The sequence below is a fragment of the Megalops cyprinoides genome, chromosome 1 (genome assembly GCF_013368585.1).
Source record: "Megalops cyprinoides isolate fMegCyp1 chromosome 1, fMegCyp1.pri, whole genome shotgun sequence".
NCBI classification, from domain to species: Eukaryota; Metazoa; Chordata; class Actinopteri; order Elopiformes; family Megalopidae; genus Megalops; species Megalops cyprinoides.
Genome location: NC_050583.1, coordinates 41083459 through 41106910, shown reverse-complemented (window position 1 = coordinate 41106910; position 23452 = coordinate 41083459). Strand labels below are relative to the sequence as shown.

The following is a 23452-nucleotide window of genomic DNA, read 5'->3' as shown; positions in this document are numbered from 1 at the left end:
ATGAGCCTTCCCATGCCGGCTGGCTCGTGTGTCTGCTGCACGGTGACTAATACCCAGGGCAGAGCACATCCGCGCAACTGCCTTTCAGCGGGTGCCGGCAGCCCTTAAAAGCAGTTCCCAGCAAGAAAACGCCTGAGCCCGGATGCGACCTCTGTGTATAGTCATGACAAACCAGAAAGGACAACTTTGATTGGGTGCTGAGTTTGCTGTGCTCTATGGTTTTGCGTGATTAGCAGTAAAGGATTAATTCCTGGCTGGCTGCAGTTTCCTCAATAGGCACTCTTGTCTGCTCCGTTGGGGGAGAAAAGGGAATCTGCTGGAATGTAACCTTGTCTTTAGCACACACAGAGGCGCACGCACACTCGCACGCCTCCCTCTTATCCCCGGTGTCGGAATCAAACTTGAAAGTTGAAGAGATCAAATTGCACTAATCCTCCCCCTGTCTCTGCCTCTCATCTCCAATTGACTATTGTTGCCCAGAGAAAGAGAGGCGGGGAATTTAGCATGACAAAGCCTGCCTTTGTGACACGCTGCTCTGCTTCTGCCTGTGTGTCTCTCCCTTCCCTTTTCTCTCTCTCTCTCTCTCTCTCTTCTCTTGTTCCCAGCTGCCCCCTGCTCCTTCTCTCAATGAGTCGCTCTTTAACATGAGAACCCCCTCCCCATGCTGCAGAAGCGCAGTGCCGGCTCTCTGATGCAGGCGCCCACCCGCCCTTCTCCTGAATATTTAAGGACTGCTATCACTGTAGCTGAATATGTGGAAAGAAGACAGGCTTGAATATTGTGAATTACAATGGCTTTGGTTGTTTCACCTGGTTTGTCATGAGCAAGAGGAAGAGGAACCCACTGCACATCCAGGCTTCTTTTATCTGCTTTTTTTGTTCTTCCTTTTCTCTTTCGTAAGGAAAGGGAGACACCAGCCACTCGGAGCTATAAAACGAGATTTAATGCTCAGCTCCACTTTGACATGTAGGTTAATGCATGCATCTTGTCAAGGCTTTCAGGAATTCAGTCCTTTGACATGCTATGACTTTTCCTTTGCCGTAGTGACAAGGACATTCCACTCTGCCTCAGCACTTTCCGGGCTCGTCCAAGCTGTGACCGTCTGAATGCCCTCTCCAGTGAATGGAGGCAGGTGGAGGATGTGTCCGTGGAGGCTCAACACAGAGATGTCAGACTGCGAAAGTGACCTTTTATCTCTTTCATTGCAAAATTACACTTTCATTCCCTTCTGGATATGTGGGTCAAGCCATCTTGTCTTTATGTAAAGAACGGTTATGTGGCACAATGTGATGCCAGCACAGTCATGCACAAACTTGAATTTTTTTTTTTTTTTTTTGCAGTCACTGAGGAAATCTCGGTCCTTGTAAGCTACACTGGCGATTCACACTGCGCAGGCTCCCTTGTCACGTGGAAGCCACAGAGCAGGGGAGACCTGCCTTTGAGCATAGGGGCAGTTTGTCACAGTGCAATAGATATGTGTGTTGCGCTGACACAGAGTAGACAAGTAGGGCAAGAAAATGCTCTACTCTGTGACAGTGTTTTAATTGGCTGATGTAGGGCAGAGCCGAGAAGCGCTGCATTGCAGGTTGCACACAGGCTGAAACCAGCAGCCAGGCATTCCCCTCCTGTTTGGACCTGTTTGAAGCTTTCTTTCACTGTTGTCATGTTGCGCTGTCATAGCCCGTGCTTATGTGTGCACGTCGTTCGGGTCAGCGTCCGTCTAAAATCTGCTCTGTGCAGAAAGCGTGATCGTTTGTCTCTGAAAGGGCTTTCTGTGCGGTAGGGGTGAAAACCCCATTTTCTTGTTCTGAAACTTTTCAGTTCTGGCAAAAGCACTGGGGCTCTCTGGGAGTTTGCCAGGAGTCGAGAGATGTGTTTCTTACAAAGGCAGCTTGAAATGGTATGTTTTAGTTTGGGACCTTATTTTGGTTCCATATTGGATCATGTTAGCATGGTCCTCCTGACCTTCAGTGGTTAAACTGCAAAAATTCCAGCCTAGGTAGCTGGAACAGCCACAGTGGCAATTGTGTGTACAGGGCATTGTGCTGGTTAGTCGCCTTGATGGAGACTGTTGACCTCGCAGGACATCCCAGAATGACCCTCGCGTCTCATGCTGCTCTCATACCTCAGCGCGCATCTCATGCCAATGTCCTGCGGTCGCCGCCCAGTGGACATCACAGGGCAGAGATCAGCAATGTTTTAATAGGAACCAGGGAGGGAGAGAATACAATCTGTGTTGGGGCTCTTCTGGAAAGGAGTTCAAAGGCCTGTTTGTTTCCCATTAGTGCAAATCACATCAGTGAGAAATCACGCGCTATACCGGGACAGACACGCAAACCGCCAAATTGGAGCACTTCAAGGAATTGTGTCAGTCAAGGTAAGGTCCACTATTAGAAGGGGTAGTACGATCCATTATAGTCTGTTAAGCAATGAGTTGTAGTCTGGTCATGAGTTGGAGGGAAGTAAACGGCTTATCTTTGGAACTTCTCGCGACTTCTAAAAATACTCTCACAACTTCTTTCCACCCTTTCTCTAGCTGAAAGTGGCTGCCTTTTTGATTGGTTGTTGAATGTAACTGTTCAGTCAAGTTTTGCTGTACGATAAGCCCCCTCAGGGTCCGTTGCATCTCGTCCCACTATGTTTTCTCCTGCATGCTCACCCTAGTTTGGTCTATGTCATGATCCTCATGCCCAGCCCACATGTCACCGGCCAGCTATGGTCTCTATGGAGTTTGCTTCACTTATTTGTTCTTCCAGTTGTCCTGTGTAGCGGTCCGCTCTCTGGGAACAGGTAGAGCCTGGTGTCTGGTGAAGCTCCCTGCAGCAGTTAACCGCAGTCTCCAGCCTCCACAAGAGATCCTCGGTAGAGGAAAGGGGCCCGTGCTGATTCGTACCAGGTTTAGAAGATAAGAAAACAGGGGGCCCCCTATTTGCAACCACGTTTAGAGACAACATAAATTATTCTTTTAATATCCAGTCTGGCACTTTCACTCTGGTTCTGGCTTACACAAACATTCCCATTTCCTGCGTGAGAATAAAAACCCTCCCGGGCTCAGCAGTGGGGCTTGTTTCAGAAGAATGGGGGAGGGGCAGGATCCTGCCTTCAGACTCCGGGCCTCCCTGTCATCACCCTTAGCCATCCCTGCCTTTGACGCGTTTTCCTCCCAACAGGAGCGAATGCTGTCCGGCAGCACTGAAGGTCAACGTGTGTCCAATGTCACAGCCGCGTTTAGCGGGCGGCAGTGCGCGTTTGGATTGGTGGGAGAGCGCTTGTGTCTCTGCCCTGCAGTGGAAGAGAGGCGAATGAGTCGTGGTTGTGTAATTCTGATGCAAGTCTGTTCACATTAACCTCGCGAGCCGCTGAGTCTCATCTTGGGTGACAAGCCCCTGAACCTGCCTCTGCTGTCCGATTTCACCGATGTCACCGGTGAGAGTCATATGGGGAGCTTGACTTAGAACAGGCAACATTTTAGCGCTGTTGGAGTGTTCCAGGGAGGCAGCCCATGCGTGCAGCCGAGTGAAGCCAAGGGTTCAGAGCGGAACAGGGAGCATGAGTTAACAGACCAAGGCACAGACTCCCACGAACATGAGCAGGTAGACTAGGGCCAGTGTGGGGGCTGGCGATTTGGCCAGCAGAAGGCCTGGATTTCATTAGAAGGGAAACGAGTCTGGGGGCTTTGTGTCAGTCTCAGAGGCTGTGGTAAAACTTCAACCCACCCCCCTGTTCTCTTCCCTTTCTCAGTAAAGGCCAGTCACCCTCCTAGAAACCAACTGTGTTCCTCTGTACCGAATTACATCCATGTTTTCCCCTCAAAGACAGACCAAATAGGAAACTTGTGACAGGGAACCTCACACTTTCTCTCTAGTCAAATCCTTATCCTGGGGATAGAGGGTGTTCTCGTGATGAACTGGGTTTTCATTTAGAAAGGTAGCCAAGGGCAGCTGTTCAAGGGTAGCTTTTTTTGCCCTGACAGGAAATTGAGGCTCAGGCTGAAGCCTAGACTACTTGCAGGAATACCCTGTCCCCTGTAGCAGGGCCCTGAAGTGTGAGAGCTGACGTCCCTGTTCCCTGTGTTTGTGTATCAACGTCTCTCTTTCCTGTCGGCCTCGCTCACTGTAAAAGAAACACAAAGCTTGGAAAGACAATGTTTTTACACAAAACACCTTTGCCGACCTTGCAGCTCCTCAAGAGGAAGGAAAGTAAAAACACCCCCCCCCCCCCCCCCCCCAATGTAAATGCCTCAAAGCTAAGCTGAGACCCATGGGGCAGACAGCTCTGAAACATCAATTACTGTGTCCTGAGCTCGTAGCCTACTGTGGTCACTTGTCAAATATTTGCTAGTAGACTTGCTTTTGTACCAGTCTCTTGAGCCTTGTACGTGACTAAGTTGCAGGATAAACGTATATTCAAAGATTTAAAGAGTGTGTAATTTTCATCCAAATCCTCCTCAAGGCTAATGGTGGGGTGCTCTGGGAAGGTGACTGTCTTGTAGAGCAGTGAAAGAGAGACAAATGGCCTGATTTTTGAAGGGGCAGCGTGGTGCTCTGGGGGTCTAATCTAATAGACGTGTTGAGGAACACAGGGGCTTGTGATGCACACGCACTGGAAACGAGTGTTCTTCTGGCCCCTTGAACTCCCCAACTGTTCTTCTGTACCTGGTAATGTATTTAACATTCTCTTAATGACTGTGAAATCTCATTAATATGCTTCACAGCTGGGCCCAATAATTGATGTGTATGAGGTCTAATGTAATCTTGGCCTGCTAACCCAGACCTGAACCTCTGAGAAAAGCAGGGGGAGAAAGAGAGGAGACCAAGAGAAGAGCCTCTGATAAAGCAGACGTATGTCTAGCCCCCCCATACCAGTTGGGACTGCACTAGAGCTGCAAGGCCATTTGTTGTAGCTACTAAAACCACTCACCTGTGTCTTTTCTTTAAAAGACACTGATGAGGAAATTAAACCAGGGAAAATATTTGCATGTAGTACACATTTAATGAATAGTGGGAAAGGTTTGGTTGATTTTTCACCACTTTGGCTCATACTGATAAATGTGAGGATGCAGGCATCAGGTACGGAATGGATGTACGCTGTCAATTTCCAAAGTCATTCTTAACCAAGTCGTCACTGTAAAAATAAAGTGCCAGAGGGCTTCCTCTCTAAGTAAAAAGTCTCCTTTCACTTTGTAACACTGGCCTGTTGATAAGGTACTTTGATTTCTCTGTTGGGGATCATATGACCCTGATCTCTAATGTTGGAAAGGTCATGATAAAGTTACTGTGTCAGAAATCAAGCACACGATACCCCGGTTGGCCTTGGGGGGTGAACAGAAGAGGCACAGTGGTGTGAAATGATGGAAGAGGCTGCTGTTGTAGATAGAGGGTAAAGGTGTAAGCAATGTAACAAGCCACGGATGAGGGCACCTGCAAAGCAAATAAATAACATTGCACAAAGATGTGGGCAGTTAATGGTGTACACCCTACCGTTATTTACCCCAGTGTGGGCCTTCATGCCTTTGTGAAAGTGAGCCTGCTCCGGGGCGGCATTGTGGGCAGGACACGGACAGAGGGCTTCCCAGCCCTGGGAAAGCTCCTTTTGCCCGGCACTCGTCTCCTGAGCCGGCCGCTCCACAGACCAGTCATTGTTCCCCTGAATGCCTCTGCCCCCATAACTGAGCGATTGTGTTTAATTACAGTAGCCGTCCCTCTCAAGGGCTCCATGCTCGCGCCCCAGATTTCATGTGTGCTCTCATTAGGCCACGTGTGGGGAAGGGATCTCTGCTTTGTCACCGTAGGGTCTATATTTGTGTGTCCTGTGTGTTGGTGTGTGTGTCTCTCTATTGAAGGCAGCTTTAATAGGGATGAATAGGTCCGTGAGCCCTTTAATAATCTTGGTTGTAATGGCTTCGGATCAGATGGTTCAGAAAAGAGGGAAAGGAGGAAAGGAGGAAAAACGGCGGTGGGGTTGTACTAATGAGAGAGAATGTGATTTGTTACATAAGTGTTTTCTATTTAAGTTTAATTTGTTTGACATGAAAGTAATGACTGCCAGCTCAATGGAATGGCAGAGACGACAACAGCAAACAGCTACGGCAACTAAATTGGGGGGACGGTCTCAACTCCCATCCACTCTCTCTTTGGAGAAAATTAGGAGTTTGAGAGCTGAGCCTCCATGTACCTCTCTTACTGACCGCACAGCTCAGTACAGTCTGTCATGGTTGGCATTATAATTAGAGGTTGTGTTTATTAGTGTTGAGTGGTTTTGAAATGGCAGTTTTGTTTACGAGCCTGTGACCCATTCCCTGATCCAAGTTCTGTGGAAATGTTGCAATCTGAGAAAGAGAAGCCAGCGTTTCAGCAGAAATCTGAGCGCATTTCTTTTCATGTTCCGTTGTGCCCGTAGTGTCAAAACAAAGGCAAGACACCAGGGAAATGAAACGCTATCCTGGCAGACTTTGGAGGCAGTGTGCATTCCTCATATTTTTGTCTTTATTCACTTGTCTTGTGCTTCTTGAATTAGGGCCTAGGAAAGCAAAAGGGTACCAAACTGTTGCTGTGCTTTTAAAACTGGGAAGAATATTGGTCCCTTTTTTTTTTTTTTTTTGCATTAACCCTGCAAATTATGCTTGGTGGTAATCATAACAGAGTGGTTCATTTTAGGTCCCCCCCTTTCTGCTCTCCTCCCTCCCTCCATCCCTGTCTCTTTCCCAGCTGCTGCCTTGTGAGTTAGTCTCCCAGCCTCCAGTGACTGGGCTGCCGTAGGCAGGTTACTAAGGATTAGAGCTTTCCTGTCGGCCAATAAGAGCACTCCGCCGCACTCCTTGGCCCATAATTACATTGCTAACATTAATGCTCTTACGGGAAGAGTCGTAAGATCACCTTTAATGTCCTTCATAAAGGGGGACTTTTAAAGACCTGTCAGAGCCTTTGAAGTCCTCCCAGCGGGTTGTTCTGTGTTTATCTCCAGACTCTGCCGAAAATAAAGACTTATCCGTACATGGCTACACTTGAAAAGCTGCTTCCTCTCTGGTGGTGCACTTGGTGTTCAAAAGACAGAAGTGGGGCGTTTGAGTGCCAGGAGCTTGGTATGGTGGTGGTGGGTTACAAGCATGGAGGTGATGGTAGGTGGTAGTTTTGGGAAAGAGCAGAGTCTGCTGTAGTAATAATGCTTAGAGGGCATGTCTTCTTTGTCATGGAGATAATTTGTCTCCAGACTCTGAACATGAAAGAGCGCTGGCATCCAGGCCTGTGTGCCTGCATTCTGCACTGTCTGACAGTGGCACGACACTTACTGTGCACACACACTCGTGCACACGTGCACACAGCACCATTTTACATGCACACATTTTCGGTGAGATTGTACTTTTGGAAATGCATAGTGTCTCCAGCTATGCCAAGACATGTACCTTCAATTTTGCATTGCAAGGTAACAAGACATTGTCATTTTAAAGAGTCAGGTTTTAAAAAAAAAAACTCCTTATCCTAGCTTTAAGTGAGGGATTAATTGACAGGCATAATATCATGTGCCCTACTTTCCTAACTCGGAGTGTGCTTGTATGCGTGCCATGTGAAGTGTTCTTTGTGCGTTATGCTTTTGGGTTGAATTTTAGTAGTGCTTTGGAATCTGAATGCGTGATCTGAAATGCAAGCGTGTTTTTTGGCTGTCTGTTGCTGTCTGTGACGACGTTCTGGAGCTTGTCTCTGCCTCTCTGTTTCGCCATGGTTCTATTTTGATCTTGGCAGTCCACCTTTGTACCTCTGACATCACTGCAGACTTAGAAACAGACGAGCAGGAAGATGAATATGGACACACCTACACACACGGAAGAGAGTGTGGAGGGCGTGTGTGCTTGTGTATGTGTGTGTGTGTGTGTGTGTGTGTGTGTGTGTGTGTGAGAAAGGGAACACGCAGATCCACCTCCCCGTCTCCATCTGAAGCGCCTGTCTGCGCCGTCACGTGGAGTCCATTCCCAGCTGCACTCCAGGCCCGCTGAACTCACAAGCCCTGTGTTAAATATAGACTGCTTATTTACACACGAGTGCCGTCTGGGCCTCGGGGCAGCTCGGAGACGTCACAGTGCCTGCTCTCTGAGCCGACACAAGGCACACGGAAACACACACACACACACACACACGCACACATTTTCATACTCATCCTGGCACATACAAATACACTAAACAGACACAACTTGCACTCCAGTCAGTGCATTGTTATATACTGTTTAGCTCTCCTTTTGTTAGTTAACTACTTTGTTATTTGCAGGTAACTTCAGCCCTTCTATGGTTAACTGGAAATAACCAGGTATGGTGACTATGCCTTTGTAAAGGGTTTTTCCTCTGAGGGCTGATGGCAGCAGTGGATAGAGGAGCAGGCTTTGGTTTGTGCAAGTGAACATGTACAGGGCTGTAATGATGTCCCTGCGGGAGGGAGGCTTGTAAGAGCCTGCTGGGGAGTTAGGGAAGGTGCCCTTTTGTAACTGGCATCGTCAGCACCAGGGCAGGGGGTTTCCCACGCTCACCCAGGACACCCGTCTCCCCAGTGCGTGCCCACGGCTCAGAGTGACAGCCTCCTTCGCGGGCCGCACAATCCGCCGTTTGTTTCCTCATGTCTGTCAGCGAAGGAAGCAGGGGAGAGTTGAGAGGGGACGGCCGCTATCCCGGCGGCCAGCCTCGCTTTAGGAATCACTGCCGAATCGGACGCACATCGCCTCTGTTGGACAGGCACGCACTTGTCATCATTGACTCACCCCCTTTCGGGTTGTAGAGCAGTCCAGATTATCACGTTACACACCAAATCCCATTTGGTGAAACTACCAGCTGGCTGGCAAGTTTTGTAGCTCCTTCTGGCTGCGACATGCATGCTGGAGAGTGGAGAGTGGATTTTTGCGCAGCTGTCAGGCGACTGATATGTCTTTGGATCTTAACTTTGTGTCAGCATGGTCTGTTGAGAAAGATGAAGAGAAACGTTGCGAAATGGATGATGTGATGTGTCTGAATGCTCCAGTGAGTTTTTTTTTTTTTTTTTTTTTTTTTTTTTTTTAAATAAAAATAAAAAAATTTAAGGAAACATCAGCAAGGATGCTTACATGAATAGCATGAGAAGAAGGGGAAAAAAAGAAAATAAATAGGAAATAGAAAATAAATAAAATAAAATAAATAAATGGCAGCACATTAACAGCAATCCAGCACGTTATGTTACCTGATATACAGACCATTTCTTAGTTAAAAACTTACTGGCAAAAAAGTCTGTGATGGTTGAACACATCTCTTTCCATGCCTGCACCGTTGAAGCTTTAGCTCTGTTAAATTGTGCAGTACTGTATTCCAAATTGACTGTCTCGGAGTCAGAACTGAGTCAGAATCCAGTACCTCTGCATTGGAAGGTCAGGCATAATCCATAATCTCAGAATTGTTATTTTAGCAGAGATGAAGCAGGCAAATGTTTTCTTTTTTTGAGTCAATGATAGCCCAAAAGAGGAGTCATCATTAAGCAGGCATAGAGATGGGTTTGGTACAAATTGTGTCTTTGTTCATCCAGAGTTTTTTTTAGATGTTCTCAATGCACAGTTTAATTACTCATTCTTATGTGATGGATTACAGCAAATCACCCACAATGGGTCAAAGCACTATAAAAGACAAAAAATTGTCTAGCTAGGATACTGAGTTGAAAAGAAAAATGAGTAAGTTCATGCATTAGTAGTTGTATGTAGTTATTGCTCATTCCTTTATCTTAAATGTGTTGGACAGAGGATTAGTTTGGCTTTCTTTTATATTTTATATATCTAGAAGTAGAATAGAAATAATTGTATCATGAATTATTTACTCATTTTGTTATCAAATTTATTATAACAAAATAAATAATATTGGCTAAATTCTTCCTTAGTGTATTTCCTCTAAAGCATTGAAGATGCATAAAAGTAGACTAATTGGTAACATGTCCCAACACTGCACAGTTGAATAATTTGCCAGGGGGTACTGTATTGTTTGAAATGTAAATGCTGAAATGTCATTACCAGCAATATTAGCCTTTTTTAAGTTGGTAAAAATGCAGTTTTTAATAATATCAATTGTTATTATTATTATCATTATTATTATTAAGAAGAGGAAGAAGGAGGACAAGATTCCTAACATGGAAGTATAATGTAGAGTGTTTTAATATAAATATGTAAACATGTAGGATGTAAATTTATTTCGTTGAATGTTTGACCTTTGTGATGAAATATAAGAAGTGCATTTGTCTGTCTGATGAGCAGAATGAAAAATGTTGAAAGCCATCTCTCTGATTTAGTGCTGTCCCAGGCCAGTATGTGACTGAGAGTGCTCATACAGAGCCAACACACATACACAGTGAAGGGGAGGGAAAATGGTGAGCGCTCCCCTGGACCGAGTTGTCCTTTTTTCCCCTCTGTGCATTCCTTCAGTCCTCTGCCTTTCCACCTCTTTTGGCTGTGGCCTTCCTGTCACGGCATGGCTGCCCTCTGGGCGTCCTGACCCGAGGGCTCTGTCTCATTACCCCTGCTGCTTAACAAAAGGACCGTGCCGTTCTCTGCCCCAGCTCTCTCCACAAAAGCGCCCTAAACTGTGCCCTCATTGCCTGGGAGAATGTGTGCTGGTGGAGAGACGTTCCTGTGTGCACCCTCTCGCCACCCTGTAGAAGATTTGGTTATCTACTGCAGCCACTTTCCTGATAGCCGAGCAGTTCCTCTACACAGCCATTCAGGACATCCTTGCCTAGATTAATGTAGGAAACTCCCAAGACGGCTGGGGAGCAGAGATTGATCTGTCGGCTCATCATCCGCACAGATTAGTTCTGTACGTTGATAGATGTTGTGACCAAACTGTTGAAATGGAAAGGTGCCTTTTTTTCCCTCCTCCAGCTCAGCAACTAAGTTCTCCTCAAACATGTAGCAGGATGTACTGAGAAACCGCAGAGTGGTTCCTGTTCAGTGGGCGTTTCCGCGGTGCAAAAATAAGGGCGTGATGTTTGGTACAGTCCTGATACAAATAAAGTGTATTTCTGCTGCTGTTGCTATGGGTATCCAACCTGACCGTGTCGACCTCCGTCTCCCTCCCCTTCCCCTTCTCCTGCAGCCATAGAAACGCAGAGCACCAGTTCGGAGGAGATCGTGCCCAGCCCGCCCTCGCCACCTCCTCCCCCTCGGGTCTACAAGCCCTGCTTCGTGTGCCAGGACAAGTCCTCGGGGTACCACTATGGTGTCAGCGCCTGCGAAGGGTGCAAGGTGAGCCTCGTGTCTGCGACTGCACCTGGTCATGCTCACAACATCCCCTGCACCAAGTCTCTGTTCTGCTCTCTTCAAGCCTCCACCAGCTCTTACCAGTGCCAGCTGCTGTGGTACCATACTGACCCGGTGGATTTCTCAGTCACTCAGACCATGCCTGCACAGTCACTGCTGAGCTAAATGCAAATGACCCTAGTCTGGTTTTACTAAACAATCACAGTAGTCACTGTTTTGTATTTGTCCACAAAGTGACACAACCATTTCAGGCAGGCTTTAATGTTCAAATGGACACTTTATTTGATTTGATTTTTTTCCTGTATTGCTCAGGCATTTATAGGAACATACCTTTTTGTTAGTAGTCCAGTAGCCAATATTGCAAAGTATTAAGAGGCTTTGAGGCCCCAGTGGAGAAAGTGAAGCTCCAACCCGTGCAGTACTGCTGTTAGCCCTGTGCAGGTGGTAGACAGTGTCGCACTTGAACCGTACACCCACAGAGTAAGAGGGGGATGGGTATGGCCTCCAGTAGGGAGCTGTTTAGGTTTGACCTGTAGGGTCTGGGATTGTGACAGTCTGTTAGTTGACAGTTGGCCATTAGCCCTGGCCACACCTGACTGAGCAGATGTAGAGGGACACCTGGGCTGCTGAGAGCTAAGATCCAGTGCAGGGCCCAGGTGCCACAGAGGTCTCTGACCTCAGTGACACTCTGGGAATAAATGAGTGCTGCATTCTTAGAGAGGCAGCTGCGTGGTCAGGCATTCGTGTCCATTTACACATAAGAGAAGTGTGTTTCTCAGATTCATGGCTGCTTTTTTTCCCGACACTAACAGCATCCATTAATGATATGGTTATTGCCCCCCACTGGTCTTCTATGGGACTGCAGATACTTGAAAAATTCAGTAGTGGTTTAAGACCAGAAAATGACATACTGTAAAGGATCTTCAATAATTGAAGACTACAGACGTTTGAATGTATATGCACGTTCCACTGAGACAGGGGTAAAGTTGGGGTTAGCATACCCTTAACTAGCACAACTACAAAGTCATTCCCCAAGGGGGCTCTGGACCTAGTTGTGTGGGGGTGGTGCGCGTCTGTTTGTTGTGGAAGCCAAGCTGAGTCTTTCTCTCTCCCAGATATAAACACTTTTGCATTAAATTTGCATGTTCTTTCTTTTGGAGTTGAGGGAGAATATTTATGCGTTCCTTTCCTGGAGGCATCATCCTTGCATATGTAGACTCCCTTGCCTTGCCCCATGCGTATACAATGAGAGAACTCTTCCATTTGAAAGTCTCCCATTCTCCCTGAGGTGCAGTAACTTTAGCAGCTGGCCTAATTAAGAAGTCACGTCAATTCTATCCTGGTCGCAGTAGATGGAGAAGTGGAGCCGTAAGCACACAATGTGTGCAAACACAGAGCAGGAGATCTCTGCTGTGTTGGAGATGAATGTATTACCTCCTGTGTCATAGGTTGACTCTCCTTTACCCTTGAAAGTGGAGCCCGTGTGAAAGACAGTGATACTCTTGTGGCATGTAGAGAGAGAAACGATGCCCTTTGGCCTTTGTGAGGCTCCAGCCTGTGATTTGCTTCTCCAGAGGATTGGGAGAATATCAGGAGAGCCTGGATTTGGCAATCATACACACATAATCACGCTCACACACACACACACACACACATAATCTTACACTTGAACTTTCAGGTAGGTGCTGGCAGCACAGATCCTGTCGCCATGGCTACGGGCGGGATTGTCGCGTGTCATTCCCGTGCAGTCCTCTCCCTGCTCAGAGCCCTGCTGGGCTGCTGATAAGCCTGCTGTGGGCTCTTGTCACAGGCCGGATTAGAGTCGATAAAAAAAAGAGGCTTACAACCACAGGAACCAATGACTCCTAATGGGGTAAAGGGGTGGAGACAATAGCTGGGCCTACAGCAGTTGCGGAGCCAGGTGCTGTGCAGCGTGGCCACCTGAGCTGGGGTTTTCCTCCTGCAGACAGGGACTGGGTCACTCCTTGGGTATCTGTTCACACACTGGTCATGAAGAGTTCACTCGTGAGCCTCACAGATCAGAGCTGTAAGTCCCCTGCTCTGCCTGATCATGTTTTCTTTCATCTGTTTTCCCATACAGAAAGACTAGTCTGTCTTTGTCAATCAGCCCGGAGAATGGCAACAACCACTTTGCTTCAGAAGCCCCCGGTTTTCGTGTTACCAACTCCTACACGGAAAGCATGTGACATCGTCGCACTGTTGCGGTAGCATTGCGCGTGCGCTGTAATGCCTTTTGTCATTTCACAGTGTACTGCAGCACCTAGATGCAAGCTCACCCGTCTGATTTGTGCATCTGGGGGTTGAGTATCCACACATGAGAGGTAGGGGGCGCCGGTCTCCACCAGTGCCCCCCCACCCCACCCCCCGCCCCCATCAGTGCAGCATCCCAGCGATGGCATCCGCCTCCGAAAGCAACTGCGCGCTCTCCCAGGCAGCTGAATGCCGCTCTGCTGCCAGCGCATTTTTTACACCTCGTGAAAACCCAATTGATTTCATTCCAGGGGATCTCGCGGCATAAACAGCTGCATTTATTTAAACGGGAGCAGCGAGGGAAAGAAGGGAGAGAAAGAGGGCTCATTCTCCTCGTGACTGGCGCTGCGTTTCTCTCCCCGAGCAGCTGCTGGGAGATACTCTTATGCGAGTGTCAGCGGCGCCCGCTGTGCTGCCATGTCACCGTGGGCGTGTGTGACGTTTGGGGCAGGATTAACGGCGTCTCTCGCTCTTTCCGCACGGCTCCTGGGAGGTTGGGAGTTATTATTGGCGTACAGTCAAGTCGGAGCCATTCAGAGGGCTGTCACTTGTTTTTCTGTGGCTCTCTCCTTTTACAGAAGTCATTAGTGGAGGAGACACGGCTTGCGAAATAGCAGGGGTTCCCCTACACCTGTTAATTCTCCCTGGGTTTCTCTCGTCTCTATCTCATATTGAGGTGGGAATTGCCTGTTATTTTGCCTCCCCCCCCCCCCCCCCCCCCCCCCTTATTCTCACATAGTCCTGTTTACACCCTTTCTTACAATAAACTCAATTATAGCTTAGTTACTGCTATATGTACAATATATGTGTACAATATATAGAATCACAGGATACAAAAGTGTTGTGTATCTGTATTACTGTCACCAAGAATGCCATTCCTCTGTGGAATGAGCTTAGGATCGAGAGAGAGTTGTCATAAGTCCTCTCAAGGGGAATGTGAACGCCAGAGGACTTCACTCAGTAACCACCAAGGGAGGAGGCGCTGGGCATCGCATTCCCTCCTGCTGCTTATTTTACCTGCTTATCCAGGTAGATCGCTTCTCCTTGCCACAGTGCCTCTCCGTCTCTTTCCCAGAGTACCTCCCCTCACTAGGCCTTTTAACAAGACGTACACCTTTGACCAGGCCATGTTTGCAGCTTAATGAAAACGGTTTGGTTTGATGAAAACATCATGGGCTATGCTCCATTTGGCAGAGCTGTATGGTCAAATCCAGCTTGGGGATCGCAGGAGTTCTGTTGGTTTTTGCTACCAGTTGTGGATATTTTTTTTTATTTGGCTCTGGTGTATGTGCAGCTGGGATTTTTGAGGGTTTGTCAAGCAGCACTGGTGTTTGGATCCACATGTTTTTACTTTATCTGTGCGTAAAGAGCCAGTTGCCCCCTGGAATTGGCGGCCATTGTATGCTAAGGGCTTTCATGCGTGTGTGTGTGTGTGTGTGTGTGTGTGTGTGTGTGTGTGTGTGTGTGTGTGTGTTTTAGACATACTGTTTCTTCATTCCTTTTGTCAGCTAACCTGCTTTGGATTCCCCCTTCCCATCTCTGTCACTGGCTTCACCAGCAAGCCACTTTTCTGTGGGACCCGAAGTGGCAGACCCATGGTCCCAGCCATTTGACCCACTCAGCACAACCACAGTTTAATCCCAGCATCTGGCAGTGCTCTCCCCATCTACATTCATCTCCACTCAGTGTTGCTGCTGCACCTCCTCACCTCTGCTCAGTTATGTGTATCAATCACCATTCCCGGCTCACGCCAGGGAAGACTCCAAGGGCAAAACTATCAGTCCTCCAGAAATGGGACATGATTTTGAATCATTTCGAAATCAGTTTGGACATGCAGTGGTGAACTGGTGCTTTCCTGTGAGTTCAGTGAGTTATTTGCATGGCAGATGAATTTGATGCTCTTTCTCAAAACAATAGATCTCTGCTGATGACCTCTGGGCTTGCACTGGTGGCATCACCGTCTAGATATCAGTGTGATAAAACTTCCTCTATGCATTTATGTTCTCAACAGTCTGTGTGCTTTCACCCAGTTCATATCATCTGTATGATGTATGCATATGTATGTGTTATTTTTACTGTCCCAATGTTACATCTCCTATGATCCAAGAATGCTTGTGAATTGATTGGCGAGGGATGGGAAGAGATACTCATGGAAGGTCAAGGTGTGACTCCCTAATACCCATGAGCCATCTGGCAGGAAGGGAATTTGTCCCTCACCTCTTCTGATCTCTAGACATTTTGTTCTCCCACCCAAACATGACCCATCTTGCATGTGTAAATAGTCACTGATCTCATTACTCGAGTTATTACCCATGAAAACCCCGTATGACAGCTTCTCCTCCACATTAATCACATCCATCTACATCTACAGCAGTGTGCCACATTGTCGTCATCTGGCCGGGTAGCTTGAGCCTTTGTGCTGACACCATTAAGCCTTGATGATCAAAGATCCCCTCTTTATCTAATATTTCCCCTTTTAAAATCCTTTCCTGGATCCCAGTTTGTAATCATTGCAACAGAGGAGATAAGCAGATTTCCACTTTCTTCTTACATCACAGTTCCAGTTTTCTAAACACTGATGCATTCAGATAGAAAAAAGACATATAAGTAGTGCTGGGGTCTTGCCACGGTGGGTGTGCAGAACTGATGACACGCCTGTCACCATGCCGAGCAGCCTTGAACAGACGCGGGGCCTTGGTTAGCGCTTCATTGTACACAGGTGGCAGAAATGGGGCATGAGCTGGCACAGGGATAGTCTTCTCTCTTAAGCATGCGTGGAGATCCTGGATGCAGTTTCCTTTGTGGCTCTTGAGGGTTGTCACCAAGATTGGTGGGTATGCTCACGTGATGGTAATGGAAGGTAATATTTCCTCCTCAAGCTTAGGCATGTTAAGCCCTTTAGAGGATTAACGAGATGCAGCTCATGGCTTGGAATTGATGAACATATGCCTACATAGTATTTGCGTTGTCCACACGTCACCCTCTTGTTGATCAGTATATCTTCCTTTTTCACCCCCCCCCCCCACCCCCCCCACCCCAGGGCTTCTTCCGGAGGAGCATCCAGAAGAACATGGTGTATACCTGCCACCGAGAGAAGAACTGCATTATCAACAAGGTCACTCGCAACCGCTGCCAGTACTGCCGGCTGCAGAAGTGCCTGGAAGTGGGAATGTCCAAGGAGTGTAAGTACCCCCCCAGACCACACCCACCAGCAGGCTGTGTCCAATCATGGGCCACCGCACCCAGAGCCGCTCTCCTGTGCCCCCTTCTTCACTCTTTCACTCACATGCACTTGCTCACCCCGAAATTCCCATTCACCCACATGCGAGCTGCCTTTTCCACACCGACCACAGGAAATTCACAAGCCAATGAAATCTTGAAAATTCTCAGTGAGAATGAAAGTTACAACAGAGAGCTAAAAAAGGCTGAGAAACATTTCTTTGTTTCTCTCTCTGAGGAAGCTGTTGGTGTACTCTTTTAGGGTGTGCTTGACTGCATAGCCAAGACTGATATGATTTCCTGTGAATTTTGGGTCTGCCTTGAGGAACATGCATTGAATTTTTGAAGTTCAAAAAATGTTGGCACCAAAGAGCAACAGATTGTCTACCACCACTGCGAGAAGAAGCGTTTTTGCTTCAGACTCAATGGGAGCATTTCATGAAATGAATTGATATGTTTTGTACATCATGAACTGAGTGTCCCAGCTTTTTTTGAAAGCCTGGCAGAGTGTTTGATCCTAACCAGGCCAAACATCTTGACCTTGCATCACCAAATGTGTTTGTCTTTAAACTCAGGAGCTGACAGTCTGGCTGCAGTAGCAATTTTTTTCCACCGTATAGAAAGGGTGATGACAAATGTATGTTGCCAGGTTGTTAGATGTTATTGAACACGGCGTCTCGGGAGAGCAGAAAGCCAAAAGTAAACACAATTTTACACAATAGCAAGTGGTCGTCTGTTCTAGAACCTACATCATGAGGGTCATGGACAATTTAAAAAGGCTTTGTGCTAAGGTGATTAGAATTGCATTAAGCGTGGATATCTCTGTGACTGATTGTATTGTGTGTGTTTTCCTCGACACGCTGCTGAGTGTCCTGATGGTGGAAATGCCTGTGCTGACACTGAAGCGCTGCTCACATGTGCATGCGTTTATGCACACATGTAGTGGGATGCGCACTCCGCCTGTCTCAATAACGCTCCCACTTCCCTCAGAGACCGTGAAAATCCTGCATGGCCCCCCTGTTCATGGACCCGCGTGAGAAACATAAGGGAGGTCCACTGTAATATGGGTGCGGGAAGCATACCGTGCCACAAGCTTCTGTTGGCAGCAGCCAGACGTCACTGTCACTGCAGACCAGGGTGTTAGTGTGTGTGTGTGTGTGTGTGTGTGTGTGTGTGTGTGTGTGTGTACCCATCAGACCACAGCGGTAAGCGTGTTAGCACCTGCAGTAATTGAAAGAGCACGCGTCCGTTTCCATCAGTGCGTCCCTCAGGCTGTGTGAGGACGCCCCTACCCCCTGCGTTTCCCCCCCCGGTGCTGTCAGAGCAGATGAGTGCATGCGGAGAGGTGAGAGGGCGGCGTGGGGGACAGAGGGTCCTCGCCTCCACGCCTGTCCCAACACCTTGTGCCACGGGTCAGGCACCCTTCCGCCCAGCAAGCCCCCACGTGCAAATCTTGGAATTCCTCGAAAACGGAAAGTGCCGAGACCACAGCTGTAATGAAAGCACCCGCAGCCTTGTTTTGGATCCCAGAGGTGTCCCCTACTCCCCCAACCCCCCCTCATTCTCTGTGACTTTCTCTTTATCATTTGCCCAAGTTAATGCAGTAAGTGTGCTGACAATTCACAACATTCAATTCTTGGGTCTCCTGTAAGTAAGTTATCCTCAATACTCCCCGCTGGTGAATATAACCATTAATCTTGGTTAGGACTGAAGGAGACTGTACAAGTCTGGGAACTGAAGTGCTACTGCCACCTAGTGGATGTAAAAATACACTGTGGTGCAGCACAGGAGGCAGACAGGTACATTGGAAACACTGCCTCTGTATTTTTCCAAATTTTCTTAGCAAATTATTGCTCCTCATGAAAATCATTAATGTTTGGTTTAAGTAAAAATGGTTTGTATTGCTCCAAACAGGGAATAGTAGACTTACAGCTAAGGACTAAAATATATTTATACATAAGGCATTATACTTCTAACCTGTTTAAAAATGGAATCAATGTTTCATTGCCAGCTGCTGTTCACTCAGAATAGAGATATGATTGCGATCATGTGGGCAGAATGTCAACAACAGTGTGTGGTGTGAGCAGTGTGTGTGGTTTGAGCAGTCTGTGTGTGTGTGTGTGTGTGTGTGTCTTTGTGTGTGTTTGCATGCCTGTGAGTTCTTGGATGAGCTGGAGTTTGTGTTCAGCATGCTGACCTTGGGTGTTGAACTTGAGGCTCCTGGGCAGCAGCAGGAGTCAGCCATCTGGGGCTGGCAGGGCACCGCAGAGCCGCATGCCATTAGAGGGGATGTCACGGTGACCCTCGCTCGTGAGGGCATCGCTGACCACATCCCGGTGCCTCTCCATCTTCCTCTGCGCCGCCCCTCTCCAAGAGTGGCGGAGCCTGTATGCCACAGGAGAGCACTGCCAGGCGGAGCTGAGGGGGAGACACCCTATGTGTGTGTGTGTGTGTGTGTGTGTGTGTGAGAGAGAGAGAGAGAAAGAAAGCTCTCCCATCATTAGCTGAGGCAGGTGACCCTACCCCTTTCGCACGGCTTACCAGCAGAAAGGTGATGGGTCTGCTCTGGCACTGCATGCCTTCTCCCCAGTGTTGGTCGTGACAGGGGGCCAGACAGTGCAGAGGACAGGCCTAGCAGAGACGCAGAGAGGAATGCAGTGAAAGGCCTGTTGCTTTGCCCTGTGCGCTGCATGGCACCAGGGAACAGTGCTACTCATACAGACAAAATGCTTAGACCAGAGCTCCTCTGTTGAGGTGTTAGCCCTATGACTGTGACTGCCAACCCCAGCAGTGAAACTGGTGCCCCTTCCATTTGGGGCAACTTATTTCAGGCAGAATGGGTTTGGGAGGGGGTGCTGAATCAGAGAGAGTCCCCTGGGTAAGCAGCAGAGCTGCTTCTCTCCCCCACCACCAACAATACTTTCCGCTCACTGTTCTCATCTGTGAGAAGGAGCACAGCGGGGCAGGGGGGCTGGGAGAGAAAACCCTTTCATCACTGTCTGTGCACGAAACAACACCGTGCGAGAGGAGCGGGCAACATTGACATTTTTATCCTTCCATTGAATTTAATCTCTGTGATGGACGACCTGCCAGGGCTTTAATTTTCTTCTCCCAAATTATCCCAGACTCCCCCCCCCGCCACATTCACACATGCACATAACAAATGCACACACACATTCACACATATGCACACAACAAACACACACAAATTCAACAAACACAAACCAGAGTCTCCATCAGTTGTTTTTATTAGTTACTGAATCAGCCGAAAGTGTGAGTGGTTGATTTTATCCCGGTCCCCAGTGTATGCTGACTCACTCAGACACTGTCCCTCTGGTTCTCACAAACAGGCATACAGGGGACACCAATGTACAAACAGCCACATGTCTATTAAAAGCCGCTCACATGCACATACTACACGGAAAAACATTAAGCCAGAATGTGGGGAAAAATCCAGACTGCATCTACACGTGCGCGCGCACATGCACACACATACATACATATGTAGCCAGATATGCAAGCACACACACAAATGCATTCAGATGCACAAATGCAGGAGCCCACATAGAGAGAGACCCACTTTCCCTCCCTCTGAAGCTCACCCAGTTATTACATGTAGCAATCCGCCATGACTGATCACAGGCCCTGGCTAATAGTTCTTTAATGACTTCATTAAATTGTGTTGTGCGGCTTATGATTGCGCTGCCAATTTGTCAGCTGGGGTAATGTCTGTGCTGTACAGATGCAGAGACCCACTTATATTTCAGAATTTATCTCGCATCTCCAGAGGCCTGTAATGAAGCCATGAGGCCCCAGGGGGTTTGGCACTATAGAGAGAGGGAGAGAGAGAGGGAGAGAGGGAGAGGGTGGGGGCTTGCCATAGGCAAGTCAGTGCATTTAGGGGAGTATTGTTTACGCATCATCTTTTGTGACCAATTTACTAAAGGTACATGGAAAATACCAGCAGAAACAACATAGTAACTATCGGGGGTGTGTATATGTTGTGTGTGTCTGCATGTGCATATCCAGGTGGTTGTGTGCACACATGTATATATTTGTCCTTGTGTGCATTTGCTTGCTTGTGTTCGTGTGCGTTTGTCTTTCCACTACATGTCGTACCTTGTGATTCTCCGTTTCTCCTGCGGGTGGTTAGTCATTGTGTTCTCAGGGCCAGGGTTCCCTCCCAGAGAGACAGCCCTCACCGCTGATTAAGGAAGCCGGTCACCACATGGTAGTGCCTCCCTCTCTACCCCCTTAGAATAACTCTCTGGCCCTTTGCCACCCTTCTGTCAGAGCCTGGGGCGAGTCAGTGGGGCCGTTCCCTGCTCCTCACTCTCTGTGCAGCCTAGAGGGGAGGACGGGCCCTGAGAGAGAGAGAGAGGGGGGAGAAGCATGAGAGAAAAGAGATTAGAGGGAGGGGGACTGGAGTGTAGGTTCAGCCAAGCCTTTTAAACCATTACCGCTTGGATATTTGTCATATTATGTTATTAGATTAGCTTGGGGTCTAATGAAAGCAGCGGTGATTTGTCAGCGTTATTAACGACTTCGTCCCCTACCGCTATTTGTCACCTGCCTCCCTCCGCCACCGCCAGCCTCACGCAGAGAGGGGGGCTTTTTCTTTCCTAATCTGGAGGGGGGTTGGGTTGACAAGGGGGGAGGAAAGTAACATGAATGTGCGTGCGTGCGTGTGTTCGTTTGTGTGTGCCTTTGTGTGAACCCCGATGGCCACGCTGATGATGACAGTAGAGGTGCTACAGTAATTATGAAGGGGGGGGGGGTGTAGTTCCAGTCCCCAGTCCGTCAACACAGGGAATGACATCTCTCCAGTTTTTTATCTCAATTTCTTTCCTTTTTCTTTTCCCCAAGCTCAGCGCCACACAGCCCACCCCCACCCACCCCGAGCAGTTTTCTGCTGTCAGATCAAAGCCGTTCCACATTTTTCTCAGCTCGAGCTCCAGAGCCTCCAGCTTCCTCTCTCTCCCCTCTCCCAGCAGACAGCCAGCCTCCTCTGCTCCATGCCGTCTCAGTCTGGTTGGCCCCCTCCCTCTGGGATCACCTGGCTCCTCATCCCGTAGGGCTTCCTCTTCCCAAACTGTGGTGATGCAGTACTCCCATGCATCCTCTGTCTAAGAGGGGGTGATTCCCACCGTCTCAATGAAGTTGTTAACTGGATGTTTTTCCAGATATGCTTAGGGTGGGGGATTTGAGAGCTTTAATCCTGGGATTCTACCTCCTTCCATACTACTTTATACTGTCTGAGCTCCTGTGTGGAAATGAGTACTGCGGAAATCTTTTGATGCCCTGACAGGGCTGTCTACCCATCAGGTCTTTGGGCGTTGGCACCTTGATAACCCTTCCCCCTTTCTCCTTCTCTCTCTCTCTCTCTCTCTCTTGCAGCAGTGCGAAATGACCGCAACAAGAAGAAGAAGGATGAGAAGAAGCAGGAGTGTACAGAGAGCTACGTGCTTAACCCCGCCACAGAGCAGATGATTGAAAGGGTCCGAAAGGCCCACCAGGACACCTTCCCCTCTCTCTGTCAACTGGGCAAATACACTACAGTGAGTCCTCCCCCCCACTGTGTGGCGCTGTGCATATCAGGAAGGGGCAGAGTCCACTGAATGCTCCTGCTCTCTTCCATGTTATTGAACAGCTCTGGACCTCAAACTCCAGGCAGATAGAGATACTTTAAGATTGGTGAAAACACACACACTATTGCATACAAGGGACATTTTTCCCTAATTCCTGTTGACAGGATTGAGTCAACTAGAGTTGATTGCAACAGAAATGTTACCAAATGGTTTGAAGCATAAATATAGTGAGCTAGCTCAATTATCTTGGCTGGCACAGTCCAACCAAATGACAAATCTCTGCAACCTGCAAGCTTCCAAGCATCCAAATGTCAGATGCTCTCACACATCAAAAATAATTTTAAAAAATGGGCAGCTAACCAACTTAATGAGCCAGATGTGATTTTTCTGAATTTAACTGTCAGGTCACATTACTGTCTTCCACCAAGCATGCTGCTACTTAGATTTATTATCATTGTTTATTTTTTAAGTGCACATCTAGTAATATCCTGTAAGTTCATACTTGCCCCTCCACTTCTGTGGCCCTGTCCTGTTTGCCCACCCCCAGCTCTACGAGCCTAGCCTTGAGGAATAGACTAAGACGTTCTGACCCACGGGTCGTGACCCCGTTCTCTCCACCTCTCCAGAACAACAGCTCAGACCAGCGCGTGTCCCTGGACGTAGACCTCTGGGACAAGTTCAGCGAGCTCTCTACCAAGTGTATCATCAAGACGGTGGAGTTCGCTAAGCAACTCCCTGGCTTCACCACGCTCACCATCGCCGACCAGATCACCCTGCTCAAGGCTGCCTGCCTGGACATCCTGGTGAGGATGGATAGTTGGCTTTCACTGCATCTAATTAGGTTAAATCGGGTGTGTCCGGATGACCATTTTGCTCAGTGCGCTCAGTGCAGGTTTTTTTATCATAGTAAAGCGGTCCCTGATCAGGGACAAAAGTGGTTCTCCCAATGCAGAGCAGTTAGGGCCTTTCTCAGTCTTATCAGGAGCAGCTTGGTGTACTGAGTGGAAGAGGTGCTTCTAATAGGCCCAGAAATGGCCTGAATGGCTATGTGTTGGAGGAATAGTTCCAGCCCTGCCTCACTGTGTCAGAGGTCACATACACGCATAGTTTCGTGTGCATGTTC

The 23452-nt window shown here is 48.1% G+C and overlaps 1 protein-coding gene across 3 annotated transcripts in view; it reads left to right on the top strand.

The window, feature by feature from the left end:
- Positions 1 to 23452, top strand: part of LOC118777903 (retinoic acid receptor alpha-A) — a 45758-nt gene that overhangs the window by 19717 nt on the left and 2589 nt on the right. For 2 of the 3 annotated variants that reach the window (XM_036529151.1, XM_036529168.1), the window contains exons 2-5: positions 11088 to 11236; positions 16563 to 16704; positions 22139 to 22299; positions 22956 to 23132. In XM_036529151.1, the coding sequence (XP_036385044.1) occupies positions 11088 to 11236; positions 16563 to 16704; positions 22139 to 22299; positions 22956 to 23132 (629 nt within the window). The remainder of the gene's footprint in view (positions 1 to 11087; positions 11237 to 16562; positions 16705 to 22138; positions 22300 to 22955; positions 23133 to 23452) is intronic. The other variant, XM_036529160.1, reaches the window with a different exon arrangement.